The 18,579-nt window shown below is 42.1% G+C and overlaps 1 protein-coding gene across 2 annotated transcripts; it reads left to right on the forward strand.

The window, feature by feature from the left end:
* The first annotated feature begins 198 nt into the window (after positions 1–198).
* Positions 199–18,437, forward strand: RAB8A (RAB8A, member RAS oncogene family). Of its 2 annotated transcripts, XR_010910530.1 has the most exons (9): positions 199–363; positions 3,777–3,837; positions 6,504–6,564; positions 9,295–9,372; positions 11,309–11,398; positions 13,333–13,398; positions 13,612–13,662; positions 16,423–17,012; positions 17,047–18,437. XR_010910530.1 is itself a non-coding variant. In XM_060784841.2 (8 exons), exons 1-8 carry the CDS (start codon positions 240–242, stop codon positions 16,534–16,536), a joined length of 645 nt encoding a protein of 214 aa, XP_060640824.1. In that variant the 5' UTR covers positions 199–239; the 3' UTR covers positions 16,537–18,437. The 2 variants fall into 2 exon arrangements, 1 of the variants encoding a protein (XP_060640824.1); XM_060784841.2 differs by having other exon boundaries at positions 16,423–18,437.
* The last annotated feature ends 142 nt before the right edge of the window (positions 18,438–18,579 follow it).

The raw sequence follows: 18,579 nt of genomic DNA on the forward strand, positions 1-18,579 counted from the left end.
AGAGCGGACAAGCCTCATTCCTTATTGACGTCATCCAGCGCACGGACCAATTGCAAGTTTCTCTAGCCAATGGGCGGGACGTTAGCGCCGACGCAGCCAATCACAAGTTTCCCCACTCTTCCTGCTCGAGGAGGAGTGCGCCGGCGAACGGCCAAGCCAATGGGAGTCCGGCGCGTTCTGACGGACAGCGACGTGGGCCTATCGCGAGCCGCGGCGGCTCCTCGCAGGCCTAGGAAGACATGGCGAAGACTTACGACTACCTCTTCAAGCTGCTGCTGATCGGCGACTCCGGCGTGGGCAAGACGTGCGCGCTCTTCCGCTTCAGCGAGGACGCCTTCAACGCCACGTTCATTTCCACCATCGGTGCGTCGTTGCCAGGCAACCGGTGGGATTGAGGGAGGGGAGGGAGGGGTTGTTATGGCGACGCCCCGGACCCACCTCCCGGTCGCCATGGCAACGAACGCCCACCTTCTAGCTGGAGAGCAGTAGGGCTCCTCTTCCGGTTGAGGGGAGAATGGGCTCCAAGTAGGCCTCATGCTGGACCATCTCCCAGGGCATCCACTCTGCGCTTGGTTAGGGCAAGCTGGATGCAACAGGCTTCTTACTGGTTTAGTGTATTCTGAAAGTGATGCATTGGAAGCATTCTGTCTTTGATGTAGGTTTTTTTGTCAGTTGCTTGAGGGTTTCCCTGGATAACTGAGAATATATATATATATATATATATATATATATGCAGGGAGGGGGGAAGTATTTAGTCAGGTACCAATTGTACAAGTTCTCCCACTTAAAAAGATGAGAGAGGCCTGTATTTTTTTTCGTCCTGTCAGGAGCAACCTGAGAAACTGCAAGTCGCTTCTGGTGTGAGAGAATTGGCCGGCTGCAAAGGCGTTGCTCAGGGGATGCCTGGATGATTTTTTGATGTTTTATTTATTTACTTTATTTGTATACCACACTCTCTCAGCCCGTAGGCGACTCAGTGCGGTTTACAACCAGGTCAATATACAAAGTGCACAACACTAGCATTTAAAAACAGTAACTAAGGCAACTACATCAAGGCCGAACAGGGTATAGGGTTACAGCCTGTGTTAGACGGGGTTACACTCCCCCTGAAGACGCAGGTTCGCAGCTTGGGTGTGATCCTGGACTCTTCGCTAAGCTTGGAACCCCAAGTTTCGGCGGTGTCCAGGGGAGCATTTGCACAACTCAAACTTGTGCGCCAGTTGCGCCCGTACCTTGGGAAGTCTGACTTGGCCACGGTAGTCCACGCTCTGGTTACATCCCGGATTGATTACTGCAACGCGCTCTACGTGGGGTTGCCCTTGAAGACTGCCTGGAAGCTTCAGATGGTCCAGCGCTCGGCGGCCAGGTTGCTAACGGGAGCGGCACTCAGGGAGCATACCACTCCTCTGCTGAACCAGCTCCACTGGCTGCCAATCCGCTACCGGGCACAATTCAAGGTGCTGGCTTTAGCCTATAAAGCCCTAAACGGTTCTGGCCCTGCTTACCTCTCCGAACGCATCTCCACCTATGAACCGACCAGAACATTAAGATCGTCTGGGGAGGCCCTGCTCTCGATCCCGCCTGCGTCACAGGTGCGCTTGGCGGGGACGAGAGACAGGGCCTTCTCAGTGGTGGCCCCTACCGGCAGACATCAGACAGGCACCTTCGCTGCTGACGTTTCGGAGAATGGTTAAGACCTGGCTTTATGAACAAGCGTTTGGTTAAGCAGTGCAACCAATCATAGGAAGACGGTAAATGGAACATAGGAATGGCACAAGGATTATGAGAACGGATCTGATTTCAACTGAGGCGTTATGTTATGTCTGTTTTGTTGATCTGTCTTGTTGATTGTTAACTGTTGTGGATTGATGCTGTTGATCCTGTTTGTTCCATTGTTATGTTTTAATTGCACTGACACTGTTTGATAATTGTACCATGTAAACCGCATTGAGTCGCCTGTTAAGGGCTGAAAAATGCGGTATAGAAATAAAGCAAATAAATAAATAAATAATATAACAGCACATCAATACATCAATATAACATCAATACATCCATAATAACTAACTCATCACGTCTCATCAGTAAAGTCATAATCCGATTTCCTCGTCCATTATTCCAAGTTCCAAGATCAATCAGTTAATTGCACTGCTTAATTAAACGCCTGTTCAAAGAGCCAGGTCTTCACTCTTCTTCTGAACGTCAGCAGGGAGGGGGCCGACCTAATGTCTGCGGGAAGGGCGTTCCACAGCCGAGGGGCCACCACTGAGAAGGCCCTGTCTCTCGTCCCCGCCAGCCGTGCCTGTGAGGCTGGCGGGATCGAGAGCAGGGCCTCCCCGGACGATCTTAATGTCCTAACTGGTTCATAGGGGGTGATGCGTTCGGACAGATAGGTCGGGCCAGAACCGTTTAGGGCTTTAAAGGCTAAAGCCAGCACTTTGAATTGTGCCCGGAATTGTGTGGAGTTGACGCAACAGAGGAGTGGTGTGCTCCCTGAGTGCCACTCCTGTTAACAACCTGGCTGTTTTATCATCCTTGTGGGAGGCTTCTCTCATGTCCCCGCATGAATAGCTGGAGCTAACAGAGGGAGCTCATCCGTGCTCTCCCCGGATTCGAACCTGCGACCTGTTGGCCTTCAGTCCTGCCGGCACAGGGGTATAACCCACTGCACCACCGGGGGCCTGTAATTGACATCATAGGTAGACCTATGAGATACAACATGAGAAAACACATCCAGAAAATCACATTGTCTGATTTTTAATGAATTTATTTGCAAATTATGGTGGAAAATAAGTATTTGGTCACCTACAAACAATGGAGCCCCCGATGGCGCAGTGGGTTATTATTATTATTATTATTATTATTATTATTATTATTATGCAGAGACCGGATGGTCTTTAGCGGTCTTTTTCAACTATTACTATTACTATTATTATTATTATTATTGTTTAGATGCTGGATGACACGTGGGTCTCTTCCATTATTGTTGTTGTTATTATTATTATTATTATTATTATTATTATTATTATTATTATTATGTAGAGGCTGGATGGCCTTTGGGGGTCTCTTCCAACTATTACTATTATTATTATTCAGATGCTGGAAGACACGGGGGTCTCTTCCATTATTATTATTATTGTTATTATAGGAGCCCCCGGTGGCGCAGTGGGTTAAACCCCTGTGCCGGCAGGACTGAAGACCGACAGGTCGCAAGTTCGAATCCGGGGAGAGGCAGATGAGCTCCCTCTATCAGCTCCAGCTCCTCATGCGGGGACATGAGAGAAGCCTCCCACAAGGATGAAAAAAAATCAAATCATCCAGGCGTCCCCTGGGCAATGTCCTTGCAGATGGCCAATTCTCTCACACCAGAAGCGACTTGCAGTTTCTCAGGTTGCTCCTGACACGACAAAAACAAAACCTACAAACATCAAGATTTCTGGGTCTCATAGACAGGCTCCTCTGCCCTCCTGTAGTAATGGCACCTATTTGAACTTGTTATCAGTCTAAAAGACACCTGTCCACAACCTGAAGCAGTCACACTCCAGACTCCACTCTGGTGAAGGCCAAAGAGCTGTCGAAGGACACCAGAAACAAAATTGTCGCCCTGCACCAGACTGGGAAGACTGAAACTGCAATAGGCAAGCGGCTTGATGTGAAGACATCAACCGTAGGAAATGGAAGAGATACAAGACTGCTGATAATCTCCCTCAATCTGGGGCTCCACACAAGATCTCACCCTGTGAGATCCCCCAGATGGTAACCCCGCTTCTCTTTTGCAGGCATTGACTTCAAGATCAGGACAATTGACCTCGATGGGAAAAAGATCAAACTCCAGATCTGGTACACATCCGATTTCATAGGATTCTAAGGTTGGGTGGGGACCCCCAAAGGCCACCCAGTCCAACCTTTTCTTTCCACCCGGCAGGGAAAGCACAACCCAACCCCTCCTGGCAGCTGGCCACCCAGCCTCTGATTCAAAGCCTATAGCGAAGGAGACTCACACAGGCTCCCAGGCAGAACAGGCGACTGTCCAACTTCCTGCAGCCTAGGATCACATTGGCCTTTTTTGCTGCTTCGGCACACTCTTGGCTCATGTTCATTTTTTACTATTGTCAAGCATTTCCTTTATTACTTTCCTCTGTCTGGATACTTGACTCCTATTTGTCTATCTATCTGTCTGTCTGTCTATCTCCCCAACCATCCAGCGATACATGTCCCTCTATAAACCTTATCACACTAGAGGTTGTGCGATACCGGCTAAACAATGTAATTTCTCCAGTGGTGTAGGGCGCAGGCACCCCGTGATAATGCGGCATGTCTCATTAAGAGCCACATCCACTGTTTTAGTGTGGTGAGATGTGTTCCACACTGGGCATGCGTACTCAGCAGCAGAGTAGCATAGTGCAAGAGCAGATGTCTTCACTGTGTTTGGTTGTGATCCCCAGGTTGTGCCAGTCAGCTTTCGTATGATATTGTTTCTAGCACCTACTTTTTGCTTGATATTCAGGCAGTGCTTCTTGTAGGTCAGAGCATGGTCCAGAGTGACTCCCAGGTATCTGGGTGTGCTGCAATGCTCCAGTGGGATTCCTTCCCAGGTGATCCTCAGAGCTCGGGATGCTTGTCTGTTTTTAAGGTGAAAAGCACATGTCTGTGTTTTAGATGGATTAGGGATCAGCTGGTTTTCCCTGTAGTATGCGGTAAGGGCATCTAGAGCTTCAGAGAGCTTCTGTTCTACCATCTCAAAGCTCCCTGCTTGAGCGATGATAGCACAATCATCTGCATAGATGAAACTCTCTGTCCCTTCTGGCAGTGGCTGGTCATTTGTGTAGATGTTGAACATGGATGGAGCAAGCACACTTCCCTGAGGCAGGCCGTTCTTCTGTTTCTGGCGCCATCTTCTTCTCTGGCCCTGAAACTCAACAAAAAAGGTCTTGTTTTGTCGCAGGTTTCCTATGAGGTGGGTGAGGTGGTAATTCTTTGTGATATTATACATTTTTCTCAGGAGGAGGCGGTGGTTTATAGTATCATAGGCCGCTGACAGGTCTATGAAGACAGCTCCTGTGATCTGCTGCCTTTCAAAGCCATCTTCTATGTGCTGAGTCAGGTTCAGCACTTGCGATGTGCAGCTTTTGCCTTTCCTGAAGCCAGCTTGCTGTGGGATCAGACATTAGTCTGATTCGTCAAGTGATTTTTGAGTTATGTTAATCTCACAAATAACATTACATTTTCATTTATATAGATGCATATCTTCACCTGAGTCTTTCTCTATCTATCTATCTATCTCCCCATCATTCATCCATCCACCAATATATTTCTCTCTTTCTATCTCTCAAATTCTTCGCCTGTATCTATCTCCCCATCCATTCATTCATCAATGCATTTATCACTATCTGTCTCTTCACCTGTGTCTTTATCTGTCTATCTATCTATCTCCCCATCCATCCATTTGTTTCTCTACACCTGTGTTTCTATCTATCCATCTCCTCAATCCAATACATTTCTCTCTTTCTATCTCCAATTCTTCGCCTGTGTCTTTATCTATCTACCTCCCCATCCATCCACCAATACATTTCTCTTCTCCCTCTCTCTGTCTCTTCACCTGTATCTCTATCTATCTATCTATCTCCCCACCCATCTATCCCTCAATGCACCAACACATTGGCATTACGGGGCTGTACAAGACCAATCAGAATAGGGAAGCATGGGTGTTCTATTTATGTAATCCTAAATACATAATAATTATTTTATTTATTTATCTAAAACACTTATATTCTGCCCTTTTCACCCCAAAGGGGACTCAGGGTGGTGCACAACATATATATGGCAAACATTCAATGCTGGGACAAGAATTCATATGAATATGCATAAACATTTATCAAAATATTAAAATGCACTGTTTAAAACTGTCTTGGTCATCTGCGTCAAATCTAAATTGGCCTGGGGAAGTTTCCTATCGCTGCCTTATGGCCCTGTCCCGAAAGCTTGGTCCCACAGCCAAGTTTTTACCCTCTTTTTGAAAGGCAGGAGGGAGGGGGCCAATCTGATCTCACCAGAAAGGGAATTCCATAGGCGGGGGGCAATCACCGAGAAAGCCCTGTCTCTCGTCCCCACCAATTGCGCCTGTGACAATGGCGGGATGGAGAGCAGGGCCTCCCCGGAGAATCTTAATCTCCACGATGGTTCATAGGGGGAGATGGATTTGGACTTTATAGGCCAAAGCCAGCACTTTGAATTGTGCCCGGTAGCAAACTGGCAGCCAGTGGAGCTGGCGTAACATGGGAGTTGTGTGCTCCCTGTGTGCCGCCCCAGTTATTAACCTGGCTGCCTCTCGTTGGACTATTTGAAGCTTCTGAGCAGTCTTCAAATGCAACCCCACGTAGAGTGCATTGCAGTAGTCTTATCCTGGATGCGTGTTGGGCATGGCATTGGGTTCCGTTGCATGGCGTACAATGGCAATAACACCACCACTCTCTTCTCTTCTCTTCCATGCTGTTCTGCCCTTGCAGGGACACGGCTGGGCAGGAGCGCTTCCGGACCATCACCACGGCGTATTACCGAGGAGCCATGGTGGGTGCAGTGCTTCCTATGGGATCCCCTTCTGCTCCGCGTTGACTTGTTTTTCTCCCCATATTTCCCACGTCCCCCACATTCCCCTCCTGCAATGGCAACTTTCTAAAAGTCAGCTTCAGAATATTGTAACAGAAGCAATCTACAAAATAGTTGGAGGTGCAATAAGGAAACTGGGACTTATATATACATTTATGGGTGGGAATGTGAAAAAAGATACATAATAAAAATCCATCATTGTTTGGGTTCATAGTGCACTCTGAATGTAGGTGAACTACAACTCCTATACATTTATTTACTTATTTATCTTCTCTCTCTCTCTCTCTCTCTCTCTCTCTCTATATATATATATATAAATACTCTGTGCATAATGAGTACCTTAAAAACAAAAGAACCAATGAACGAAATCACACCAAATTTGGCAACAAAATGTCTCACAACACAAGGAGTGACTATCACTCAAAAAATTATGCTTTTGTCATTTGGGAGTTGTAGTTGCTGGGATTTATAGTTCACCTACAATCAAAGAGCATTCTGAACTCCATCAATGATGGAATTGAACCAAACTTGGCACACAGAACTCCCATGACCAACAGGAAATACTGGAAGTGTTTGGTGGACATTGACCTTGAGTTTGGGAGTTGTAGTTCACCTACATCCAGAGAACACTGTGGATTCGAACAATGATGGATCTGGACCAAACTCTACAAGAATACTCAATGTGCCCAAATGTGAACACTGGTGGAGTTTGGGGAAAATAGAATTTTGATATTTGGGAGTTGGAGTTGCTGAGATTTATAGTTCACCTACAGTCAAAGAGCATTCCGGACCCCACCAACGATAGAATTGGGCCAAACCTCCCACACAGAACCCTCATGTGGGCCACAGCAATGCGTGGCAGGGGACAGCTAGTTTACTATATTTCTATACCGCCATTCTCAGCCCGAGGGCGACTCAAGGCAGTTTACAAAACGGCACAATTGGATGCCCACAATAACATAAAAACAGTTAAAACATTTAACATAAATAAAATTCAGTAAATAGTAAAACCGATAAAGACATAGATCCTCCGCATCTCATTACCAAAATCATTACCCAATCGCATTGTCCAGTCGTTCCGAGCTCAGGGTTTGTCTGCTACACTGCATTTGAGAAAGCCTGCTCAAAAAGCCGGGTTTTAACATTTTTGTGAAATGTTAAGAGGGTGGGGGCCAATCCAATGTTCCTAGGGAGGGCGTTCCACAGCTGAGGGGCCACCACTGAGAAGGCCCTGTCTCTCGTTCCCGCCAACTGAATCTATGAAGAAGATAAATCCCTCCAAAGACCTCCAGTATTTTTTGTTGGTCATGGGGCTTCTGTGTGCCAAGTGAGTTCCAGGTCCATCGTTGGTGGAGTTCAGAGTGCAGTTCTTAGATTGCAGGTGAACTATTTATCCCTGGATGTACAACTCCTATAAATCATGGTGAATTCTCCCCAAGCCTCTCTAGTATGTTCAGTTGCTGATCAATCCCTCTTCTGTGTGCCATAGAAAATAATAGGAAAGGGTTAAGGGACAGAGAGTGGGCGGGGTCATGCAAATTCCACACCAGTAGAGAATCAGAAACACTGGGATGTCTGTGGTGGAAGAAACACATAAAATCTAGGATGGAATTGTTCCCGTATGAAAGCCTTCACTTGGGTGGCGGGTAGTGTGGTGTTTGTGGAGGACATTGGCAGGGCTCTTGGACATGTTCATGGTGCTCACTATAACCTGCAATGTCATTGGAGGGAGTGAATAATGTCTTCTGAGTAGTGGAAGCTATAGCGGTGTGTGGAGGTAGGAGCTTGCTTGTATAAGTGGTCACCCCAGCCACACACACACTGTTGCAACTCAGGGTAGTTTTCACCTTGCTCCAGACACCACCACACCAAGGCCGTAGATTTTTGTAGTTTATTGAGAAAAGCGACATCAAAACAAAGAAATAGAAATGCAATCGTTCCATAGGCCAAACAGAGACTTAAAGGTAAATGCAAAGTTCCCAAGATCCAAAGGCAAAAACATGAAGCATAATCCCTTAGCAATGGTCAAACAAAAGTCCATGGTAAACAGTTGAAAACAAGACCCAAATCCCAGACTCAGGAAGCCAGAAGAGTGCTGCGAAAAGCCAAGGAAAATCCCTAGAAGTTAACATGGGAAGAGCAATGTTGGACTGACAACAACTGCCTGCCAGCTACAAGACTAAAAACCCTTTGCGAACATGAAAGCATTGCGTTGACTTTTGGCAACTTTGGCTTCTCGCTTGCTGGCCAAGCGAGTGCTTCTCCGAAGCCTTAATTGCAAACGATCTTGTCTGCTCATTAATTCATTATCTTCAAGGCTATACAACCCTTTATCTGGGTTCAGCTGGGACGGATCCTCCACCTGGCCGTGTGGGATTTCACTCTCGCTATCAGTCTCTCTAACTGCAGGAACATTCCTTTCCCCAAGGAACTGACTTGTTGTTTCTCCTTCAGCAGCCACCCTATCAGCCCCGTCTGAAACATGTACAGGAATCTGGAAACCATCAGCCTCCACGTCATCCTGCAGGAAATCAGGCTCAGAAGGCCCAAACAGCTCAGCTTCAGACTCAGAGTCAAACTGAGCCACAACACACACATACATATTTTCACTTTTATATGTGTATAGATGAATGAATTTGCATTATTTATTTATTATGAATCAATCACCCTTTTCCCCTTCCTCCTCGGCAGGGCATCATGCTGGTATATGACATCACCAACGAGAAGTCCTTTGAAAACATCCGGAACTGGGTCCGAAACATCGAAGAGGTTCAATAATAATAATAATAATATACTTAATTTTTTTATTCTGCCCTATCTCCCCAAGGAGACTCAGGGCAAATCACAGAACACATACACAGCAAACATTCAATGCTGTTGAATCAGACAGAACAGAGAGACAGACAGAGCTATGTTGTGTCGGCATCCAACTCCGGCGCACTGGAGGTTGTGCTGGGAGTTGCTGTCGCTCCATTACAGACTTCCTTCTTTGTTTTGGTTGTTGGCATTTCTGGTACTTCCTTTTATGGTGCCGTATAATACCTCCCCACTTTAGGAGGTACTTAATTTCTCTATTGCTGCTGGTGATTTACCAGCTGTGCTACAGCCCGGCCATTAATGCTTAATTTGAATCATGGGGGAAACACACCCATCCGATCCCTCCCAACAGATGGTCATCCAAGCCTCTTATTTAAAAGCCTCCAGAGAAGGAGATTTCCAGGCAGTGACAGCTCTTAGCATCCTAATGTTGAGGCGGAATCGCTATGTATTACAATCTATTATTATTAATAATAATAATAATATGTTTATTTATATCTCACTTTTTCTCACCACAAGTTGATTCAAAACAGCTATGTATGTATTATTAGTATTAGAATGTATTATTATTATTTAAACCCTGCTTTTTCTCTCCACAAGGAGACTCAAAACAGCTATGTATGTATTATTGGTATTAGAATATATTATTATTATTATTATTATTATTATTATTATTATTATTACCCTGCTTTTTCTCTCCACAAGGAGACTCAAAGCAGCTATGTATGTATTATTAGTATTAGAATCTATTATTATTATTATTATTATTATTATTATTATTATTATTATTATTTATACCCTGCTTTTTCTCTCCACAAGGAGATTCAAAGCAGCTATGTGTGTATTATTGGTATTAGAATATATTATTATTATTATTATTATTATTATTATTATTATTATTATTTATACCCTGCTTTTTCTCTCCACAAGGAGACTCAAAGCAGCTATGTATGTATTATTAGTATTAGAATCTATTATTATTATTATTATTATTTATACCCTGCTTTTTCTCTCCACAAGGAGATTCAAAGCAGCTATGTGTGTATTATTGGTATTAGAATATATTATTATTATTATTATTATTATTATTATTATTATTATTATTATTTATACCCTGCTTTTTCTCTCCACAAGGAGACTCAAAGCAGCTATGTATGTATTATTAGTATTAGAATATATTATTATTATTATTATTATTATTATTATTATGTTTATTTATATCTCACTTTTTCTCACCACAAGTTGATTCAAAGCAGCTATGTATGTATTATTAGTATTAGAATCTATTATTATTATTATTATTATTATTATTATTATTTATACCCTGCTTTTTCTCTCCACAAGGAGAATCAAAACAGCTATGTATGTATTATTAGTATTAGAGTATATTATTATTATTATTATTATTATTATTATTATTATTATTAATACCCCGCTTTTTCTCTCCACAAGGAGACTCAAAACAGCTATGTATGTATTATTAGTATTAGAAATTATTATTATTATTATTATTATTATTATTATTATTTATACCCCGCTTTTTCTCTCCATAAGGAGACTCAAAACAGCTATGTATGTATTATTAGTATTAGAATTTATTATTATTATTATTATTATTATTATTATTATTATTATTTGTACCCTGCTTTTTCTCTCCACAAGGAGACTCAAAACAGCTATGTATGTATTATTAGTATTAGAAATTATTATTATTATTATTATTATTATTATTATTATTTATACCCTGCTTTTTCTCTCCACAAGGAGACTCAAAACAGCTATGTCCCCCTTATTAGAATGCCTAGGCTAAGGCTCCTTTCCTTCTTCCGGCCATCCTGCGCCCGGTTTCTTATTGCTGACTTCACTTCTTCCTCTTCCTTTTGCTTAGCACGCCTCTCCAGACGTGGAGAAGATGATCCTCGGAAACAAGTGTGACATGAACCACAAGCGGCAAGTGACTCGAGAGCAAGGAGAAAAGGTGAGGAGTTTCAGGGTGACTGACCTTGCATTCTGGGAGTTGTAGTTCACCTTTATCCAGAGAGCACTGAACCCAGCCGATGGCGGATCTGGACCAAACTTGACACACAGACCCAAGATGGCCAACTGTGAGTACAGTCGTTGTTTGGGGAGGATTGACTCACAATTCTGGGAGTTGTAGTTCACTCACATCCTTATGCATTTTCTAATGGGAACATTCATAAAAAATAGAACCAAACACTAATTTTTTTCCTAATGTATAGCATTACAGATTAACTGATATGACTTAGCATCTGAAAACAAACAATGCCTTTTTGAAATAATCTAGACATCGACGGGTACACAAGCTGGTATATAATAATAATAATAACAACAACAATAATAATATTCTAATAATGGATACATAGCAGAGCAAAGCAATAATAATAATAATAATGGAGTATAAAATAATAATAATAATAATAATAATAATAATAATAATAATACATTTTAATATTAATAATGGATACATAGCTGCTTTGAGTCTCCTCATGGAGACTATAAATAAACATAGTAGTAATAATAAGAGGGGTATAAATAAAACAATAATAATATAAAATAGTTAATAAAACAATAATGATAGTAATAATAGTATAAACATAACAATAATACATTCTAATACTAATAATGGATACATAGCTGTTTTGAGTCTCTTTGTGAAGACTGTAAATAAACTTAATAATAATAATAATAGAGTATAAATAAAACATAATTATATAAAATAGTAAATAATACAATAATGATATTAATAATAATATAAAATGACAATAATAATACATTCTAATACTAATAATGGATACATAGCTGCTTTGAGTCTCTTCATGGAGACTATAAATAAACATAATAATAATAATAAAAAGGCCACCCTACTCGGATATGCATGCATTATTCACCGATACATCACACAGCCCTAGACACTTGGGAAGTGTCAGACGTGTGATCCAATATAACAGCCAGCAGAGCGATCTTGTTTGCTGTGTACTAATCTTGTTGTGTTTCAAATAATAATAATAATAATAATAATAATAATAATAGGGGTATAAATAAAACAATGATAATAATAATAATAATAATAATAGGGGTATAAATAAAACAATTATAATATAAAAATAGTAAATAATACAATAATGATAGTAATAATAATATAAAATGACAATAATAATACATTCTAATACTAATAATGGATACAGTACATAGCTGCTTTGAGTCTCTTCGTGGAGACTATAAATAAACCTAATAATAATAATAATAATAATAATTAGCCGTCTCCTGCCTTGCGTTGCTGTGGCCCACTCTGGTGGTCATGTGGGTTCTGTGTGGGAGGTTTGGCCCAATTCTGTCGTTGGTGGTGTTCAGAATGCTCTGTGATTGTAGGTGAACTACAAATCCCAGCAACTACAACTCCCAAATGTCAAGATTCTATTTTCCCCAAACTCCACCAGTGTTTACATTTGGGCATATTGAGTATTTGTGTAAAGTTTGGTCCAGATCCAATATTGTTTGAGCCCACAGTGCTCTCTGGATGTAGGTGAACTACAACTCCAAAACCAAAGGACACTGCCCACCAAACCCTTCCAGTATTTTCTGTTGGTCATGGGAGGACTGTGTGCCAAGTTTGGTTCAATTCCATCGTTGGTGGGGTTCAGAATGCTCTTTGATTGTAGGTGAACTATAAATCCCAGCAACCACAACTCCCAAATGACAAAATCTAGAAAAATTGAGTGAAGGACATAAATTGGGTTGTTAGGTGTATCGTGTCCAAATTTTGGTGTCAATTCCCCCAGTGGTTTTTGAGTTCTGTGAATATCACAAACGAACATTACATTTTTATTTATATAGATAATAATAATACGACTTTCACACACCTCTAACCCAAGAACTCTCCTGTTTGTTTAGCTGGCCAACAGCTTTGGAGTGAAGTTCATGGAGACAAGTGCAAAAGCAAACATCAATGTGGAAAATGTAAGTATAATCAGGGTTATGTGATGCCGTGACCCTCCTTGAGCCAGGAGGAGAGGTGGGTCACATCATCAATAGTATGATGATCGCTCTTATACTATTTGGGCTCTCTATGGTCGATGGAAAGTTCAGAAACGACACACGAGGGGCAGCTTGTTGCAAAGAAGCATTCTCACAACCTTCTGAATGTATTTATACGTCTCGTTTGAACCGCAGGCATTTTTTACACTCGCCAGGGATATCAAGACCAAAATGGACCGAAAACTGGTGAGTTGGCAGCAATTTCGTGCCGATGTTTTAAGCTGTGTTTTGGAAATTAGATTATTATTGTTGTTGTTGTTGTTATTATTATTATTATTATTATTATTATGCAGAGGCTGGATGGCCATCTGTTGGGAGTGCTTTTCCTGCCTGGAAGAAAACAGAGGGTTGGACTAGATGGTCTTTGGGGGTCTCTTCCAAAATTATTAGCAGTGGAACTGCTGTTCAGCAGTGGAACTCTCTGCCCCGGAGTGTGGTAGAGGCTCTTTCTTTGGAAGCTTTTAAACAGAGGCTGGATGGCCATCTGTCAGGGGTGATTTGAATGCAATATTCCTGCTTCTTGGCAGGGGGTTGGACTGGATGGCCCATGAGGTCTCTTCCAACTCTTTGATTCTTTGATTCTATTATTATTATTATTATTATTATTATTATTAATAATAATAATAATAATAATAATAATATGCAGAGGTTGAGTAACCTTTGGGGGGACTCTTCCTTATTGTTGTTGTTGTTGTTATTATTATTTAGAGGCTGAATGGCCCTTGGGGGTCTGTTCTATCCTTACTTACTTACTTAAGCAAATCCTCATAGCCTGAGGATGATAGTCCTCCAACTGTAGTGTCTTGGCGGTGGATCCGTAGGCCGCTGTGGAGCCCTATTCTTGATCCGCAGTAAGGGCATCAGTTTCCAGGTAGAAGGCAGTCCCGGTCAGGGTTGGCTTGACACACTTTCCCCTTGGAACCTTTCTCCCTCTCGTGCCTCCATTCATCCCTCTTTGAATTCTGCAGCACTGCTGGTCACAGCTGACTTCCAGCTAGAGCGCTCAAGGGCCAGAGCTTCCCAGTTCTTGGTGTCTATGCCACAGTTTTTAAGGCTGGCTTTAAGCCCGTCTTTAAATCTTGTTTCTGTCCACCAACATTACATTTCCCATTCCTGAGTTGGAAGTATGGTAACTGCTTTGGGAGACTATCCTATTGTTGTTGTTGTTGTTGTAACTGCTTTGGGAGACTATCCTGCTGTTGTTGTTATTATTTAGAGGCTGGATGACCCTTGGGGTCTCTTTCACCATTATTATTATTATTATTATTATACAGAGACTGGATGGTCTTTAGCGGTCTTTTCAACTATTACTATTATTATTATTATTATTATTATTATTATTATTATTATTTAGATGCTGGATGACACGGGGGTCTCTTCTATTATTATTATTATTATTATTATTATTATTATTATGCAGAGACTGGATGGTCTTTAGCGGTCTTTACCAACTATTATTATTATTATTATTTAGATGTTGGATGACATGGGGGTCTCTTCCATTATTATTATTATTATTATTATTATTATTATTAAGAGGCTGGATGGCCTTTGGTGGTCTCTTCCAACTATTATTATTATTATTATTTAGATGCTGGATGACACGGGGGTCTCTTCCATCATCATCATCATCATCATTATTATTATTATTATTATTATTATTATTATGTAGAGGCTGGATGGCCTTTGGTGGTCTCTTCCAACTATTACTATTGTTATTATTATTTAGATGCTGGATGACACGGGGGTCTCTTCCATTATTATTATTATTATTATTATTATTAAGAGGCTGGATGGCCTTTGGGGGTCTCTTCCAACTATTACTATTATTATTATTATTATTATTTAGATGCTGGATGACACGGGGGTCTCTTCCATTATTATTATTATAGGCGCCCCCGGTGGCGCAGTGGGTTAAACCCCTGTGCCGGCAGGACTGAAGGTCGCAAGTTCAAATCTGGGAAGAGGCGGATGAGCTCCCTCTATCAGCTCCAGCTCCTCATGTGGGGACATGAGAGTAGCGTCCCACAAGGATGGTAAAACATCAAATCATCTGGGTGTCCCCTGGGCAACGTCCTTGCAGACGGCCAATTCTCTCACACCAGAAGCGACCTGCAGTTTCTCAGGTCGCTCCTGACACGACAAAATATTATTATTATTATTATTATTATTATTATTATTATTATTATTATGCAGAGACTGGATGGTCTTTAGCGGTCTTTTCCACGATGATGATAATGATGATGTAATGTAGAGGCTGCATGGGCCTTGGGGTCTCTTTCAACTCTATTATTATTATTATTATTATTATTTACTTACAGTATTTATAGTCCGCCCTTCTTACCCCAAAGGGGACTCAGGGCAGATCACAAAACATAAGTATGTGGCAAACATTCAATGCAATTTCTACACTTTTAAGACAGACAATTGTACATAGATAGAGGTATATATAGGCTTTTCCCGTCTTCGGCATCTTGGAGGCTGTGCTCGGTTCCGGCCATGCGGGGGGGGGGGGGGGGGAATGCTGTCGCTCCACTTTCCCTGCCGAAGAACTCTGCTTGTAAACTTTCTCCTTGATCAAATCACCAACATTTCCCTGGCATTTCCTTATGGGTGCCTTAAATACCTCCCCACATTTAAGTGGTACCTATTTACTCACATTTTGTTTTTGAACTGCTAAGTAGGCAGAAGCTGGGCTAAAGGCCAGGAGCTCACCCTGACCCAGGCGTCAAACTGTCAACTTTTCGATTGATAAGATTTGCTGCAGCTGGTGGTTTAAGCTGCTGTGCTAAAGCAGGGGGTGGATCTTTTAGTTGTGCTTTTCCCGCATGGAAGAGAGAAGGGAGTTGGACTAGATGGCCCCCGAGGTCTCATTTGATGCTATGGTTTGTTGGAAGAGATGCTTTTGCCTCCTTCTCAGGATGTTTCTCTCTTTCCAATCCTTAGGAAGGCAACAGTCCCCAAGGAAGTAGCGGCAGCGGCAGCAGCAGCCAAGGCCTGAAGATCGGTCCCGACCAGCAGCAGAAGAAAGCCAGCTTCTTCCGATGCCTCCTCCTTTGAAGGAGGCACAGCCTTAATGCGGAACGCGCTCGGCCCTCTTCCGGGACTTTCCTTCTCACACACTCTTCTCTTGCCGTCTGGCCCATTGCAATGGAGGGAAGGAATCTGCTTCTGTCTTATCGAGGCAGATTCCCTCTCTCAATCTCTCTCTCTCTTTGAAATTTGCTTGATTAGGTGTCCTCAAATCTCACTGTGATCGGCATATCGCCGAATGATTTCCCTCGACCGAGGGTGTCATCGGAATCATGTTACTTAACTATGATATTCCCCAGTGTAGTTTGCATTGCACAGCAGACAAGCGGAAAGGTGAGGGTAGCTGGCCGTAAAAAACACCCCCGACAGATGGCCATCCAACTCCTGCTCAATAATAAAAATAATAATAATAATATAATTGCACCCACATAGTGATGAAAAGTCTACAAAGTGTACACTCTGCAAGGAAACAGATGAAATAATAGATCACGTCCTCAGCTGCTGCAAAAAGATCGTGCAGACGGACTACAAGCAGAGGCACAACGCCGTTGCTCAGGTGATCGATTGGAACTTGTGCCACAAACACCATCTGCCTGTAACAAAGAACAGGTGGGATCACATGCCTGAAAAAGTTACAGAAAACTACTCTGGGACTTCCAAATTCAGACATCAGAGTTTTGGAGCATAATAATAATAATAATAATAATAATAATAATAATAATAATAATATCATTGCATCCACATAGTGATGAAAAGTCTACGACAGATTCTAAGTGTAGACTCTGCAAGGAAACAGATGAAATAATAGATCACGTCCTCAGCTGCTGCAAAAAGATCGCGCAGACGGACTACAAGCAGAGGCACAATGCCGTTGCTCAAGTGATCGATTGGAACTTGTGCCACAAACACCATCTGCCTGTAACAATCCGCAAGCCTGAAAAAGTTACAGAAAACTACTCTGGGACTTCCAAATTCAGACAGAGTTTTGGAGTATAATAATAATAATCATCATCATCATCATCTTTATTTGTACCCCGCTACCATCTCCCCAAGGGACTCGGTGCGGCTTACATGAAGCCAAGCCCAAAGTACATCAAACAAAACATCAATAAACACAACATCAATAAACAGCCAATAAAATACACATCATATAAATCACATAAAAAAACAATCAATAGTGACATAAACAATACTCCTAACCTCACGATTGTGGGAAAAAACAAAGTGTGGATCGTCGATGTTGCAATCCCAAGTGACAGCAGGATTGACGAGAAGCAACTGGAAAAGCTCACACAGTGTGAGGATTTAAAGATCGAACTGTGCACAAGCCAGTCAAGGGGGTCCCAGTGGTGATCGGCACACTGGGTGCAGGGCCTCAATACCTTGGCCTGCACTTAAAAACAATCGGCACTGACAAAGTCATCACTGGTCAGCTGCAAAAGGCCACCCTACTCGGATCTGCACGCATTATTTGCCGATACATCACACAGTCCTAGACACTTGGGAAGGGTCCGACGTGTGATCAAATACAACAGCCAGCATAGTGCATTGCTGTGTACTAATCGTGTTATGTATCAAATAATAATAATAATAATAATAATAATAATAATAATAATAATAATGATTGAAATTGGCCTCCAAAGGCCATCCAGTGCAGCTGGGAAAGCATAAAGCCCTCCTGACAGATGGCCATCCACCTCCTGCTCAATAATAATAGAACCATAGTTAAGTAATGTGATGATGACAAGGGGAAGGGTGTGGGAACCTGATTTGGGGGTGGAAAGCACTGGATTTTGTAGCAGATCTCACGAGGAGAAGCCTTCCTTCCTTCCTTCCTTCCTTCCTTCCTTCTTTCTAGACACTCCTGTGACAGAAGTTGCACAACGCCTTGATAATGACAAAAATAAATCTATTTTTGTAGATAAAAACACAGCATTCAGCATCTTTTAACCGCGACCCCGATCTCAACTTTTTGGGTATCTCTCTGAGTCAAGGGAGTTCCTAATAAATGAAATCAATATGCTCCCAATAAGAATGGGATTAACAGAATTGATTAAAAAGAAAAGAAAC

The sequence above is a fragment of the Anolis sagrei genome, chromosome X, assembly GCF_037176765.1.
Source record: "Anolis sagrei isolate rAnoSag1 chromosome X, rAnoSag1.mat, whole genome shotgun sequence".
Taxonomy (NCBI): Eukaryota; Metazoa; Chordata; class Lepidosauria; order Squamata; family Dactyloidae; genus Anolis; species Anolis sagrei.

What these genes read in the sequence shown, in the direction of transcription:
- RAB8A (XM_060784841.2), top strand. Translation starts at nt 240, where the DNA reads ATGGCGAAGACTTACGACTACCTCTTCAAGCTGCTGCTGATCGGCGAC. An exon ending in AAGATCAAACTCCAGATCTG is followed by an intron (nt 3,838 to 6,503) that starts GTACACATCCGA and finishes CTGCCCTTGCAG; the next exon opens with GGACACGGCTGGGCAGGAGC. An exon ending in CTCGAGAGCAAGGAGAAAAG is followed by an intron (nt 11,399 to 13,332) that starts GTGAGGAGTTTC and finishes CTGTTTGTTTAG; the next exon opens with CTGGCCAACAGCTTTGGAGT.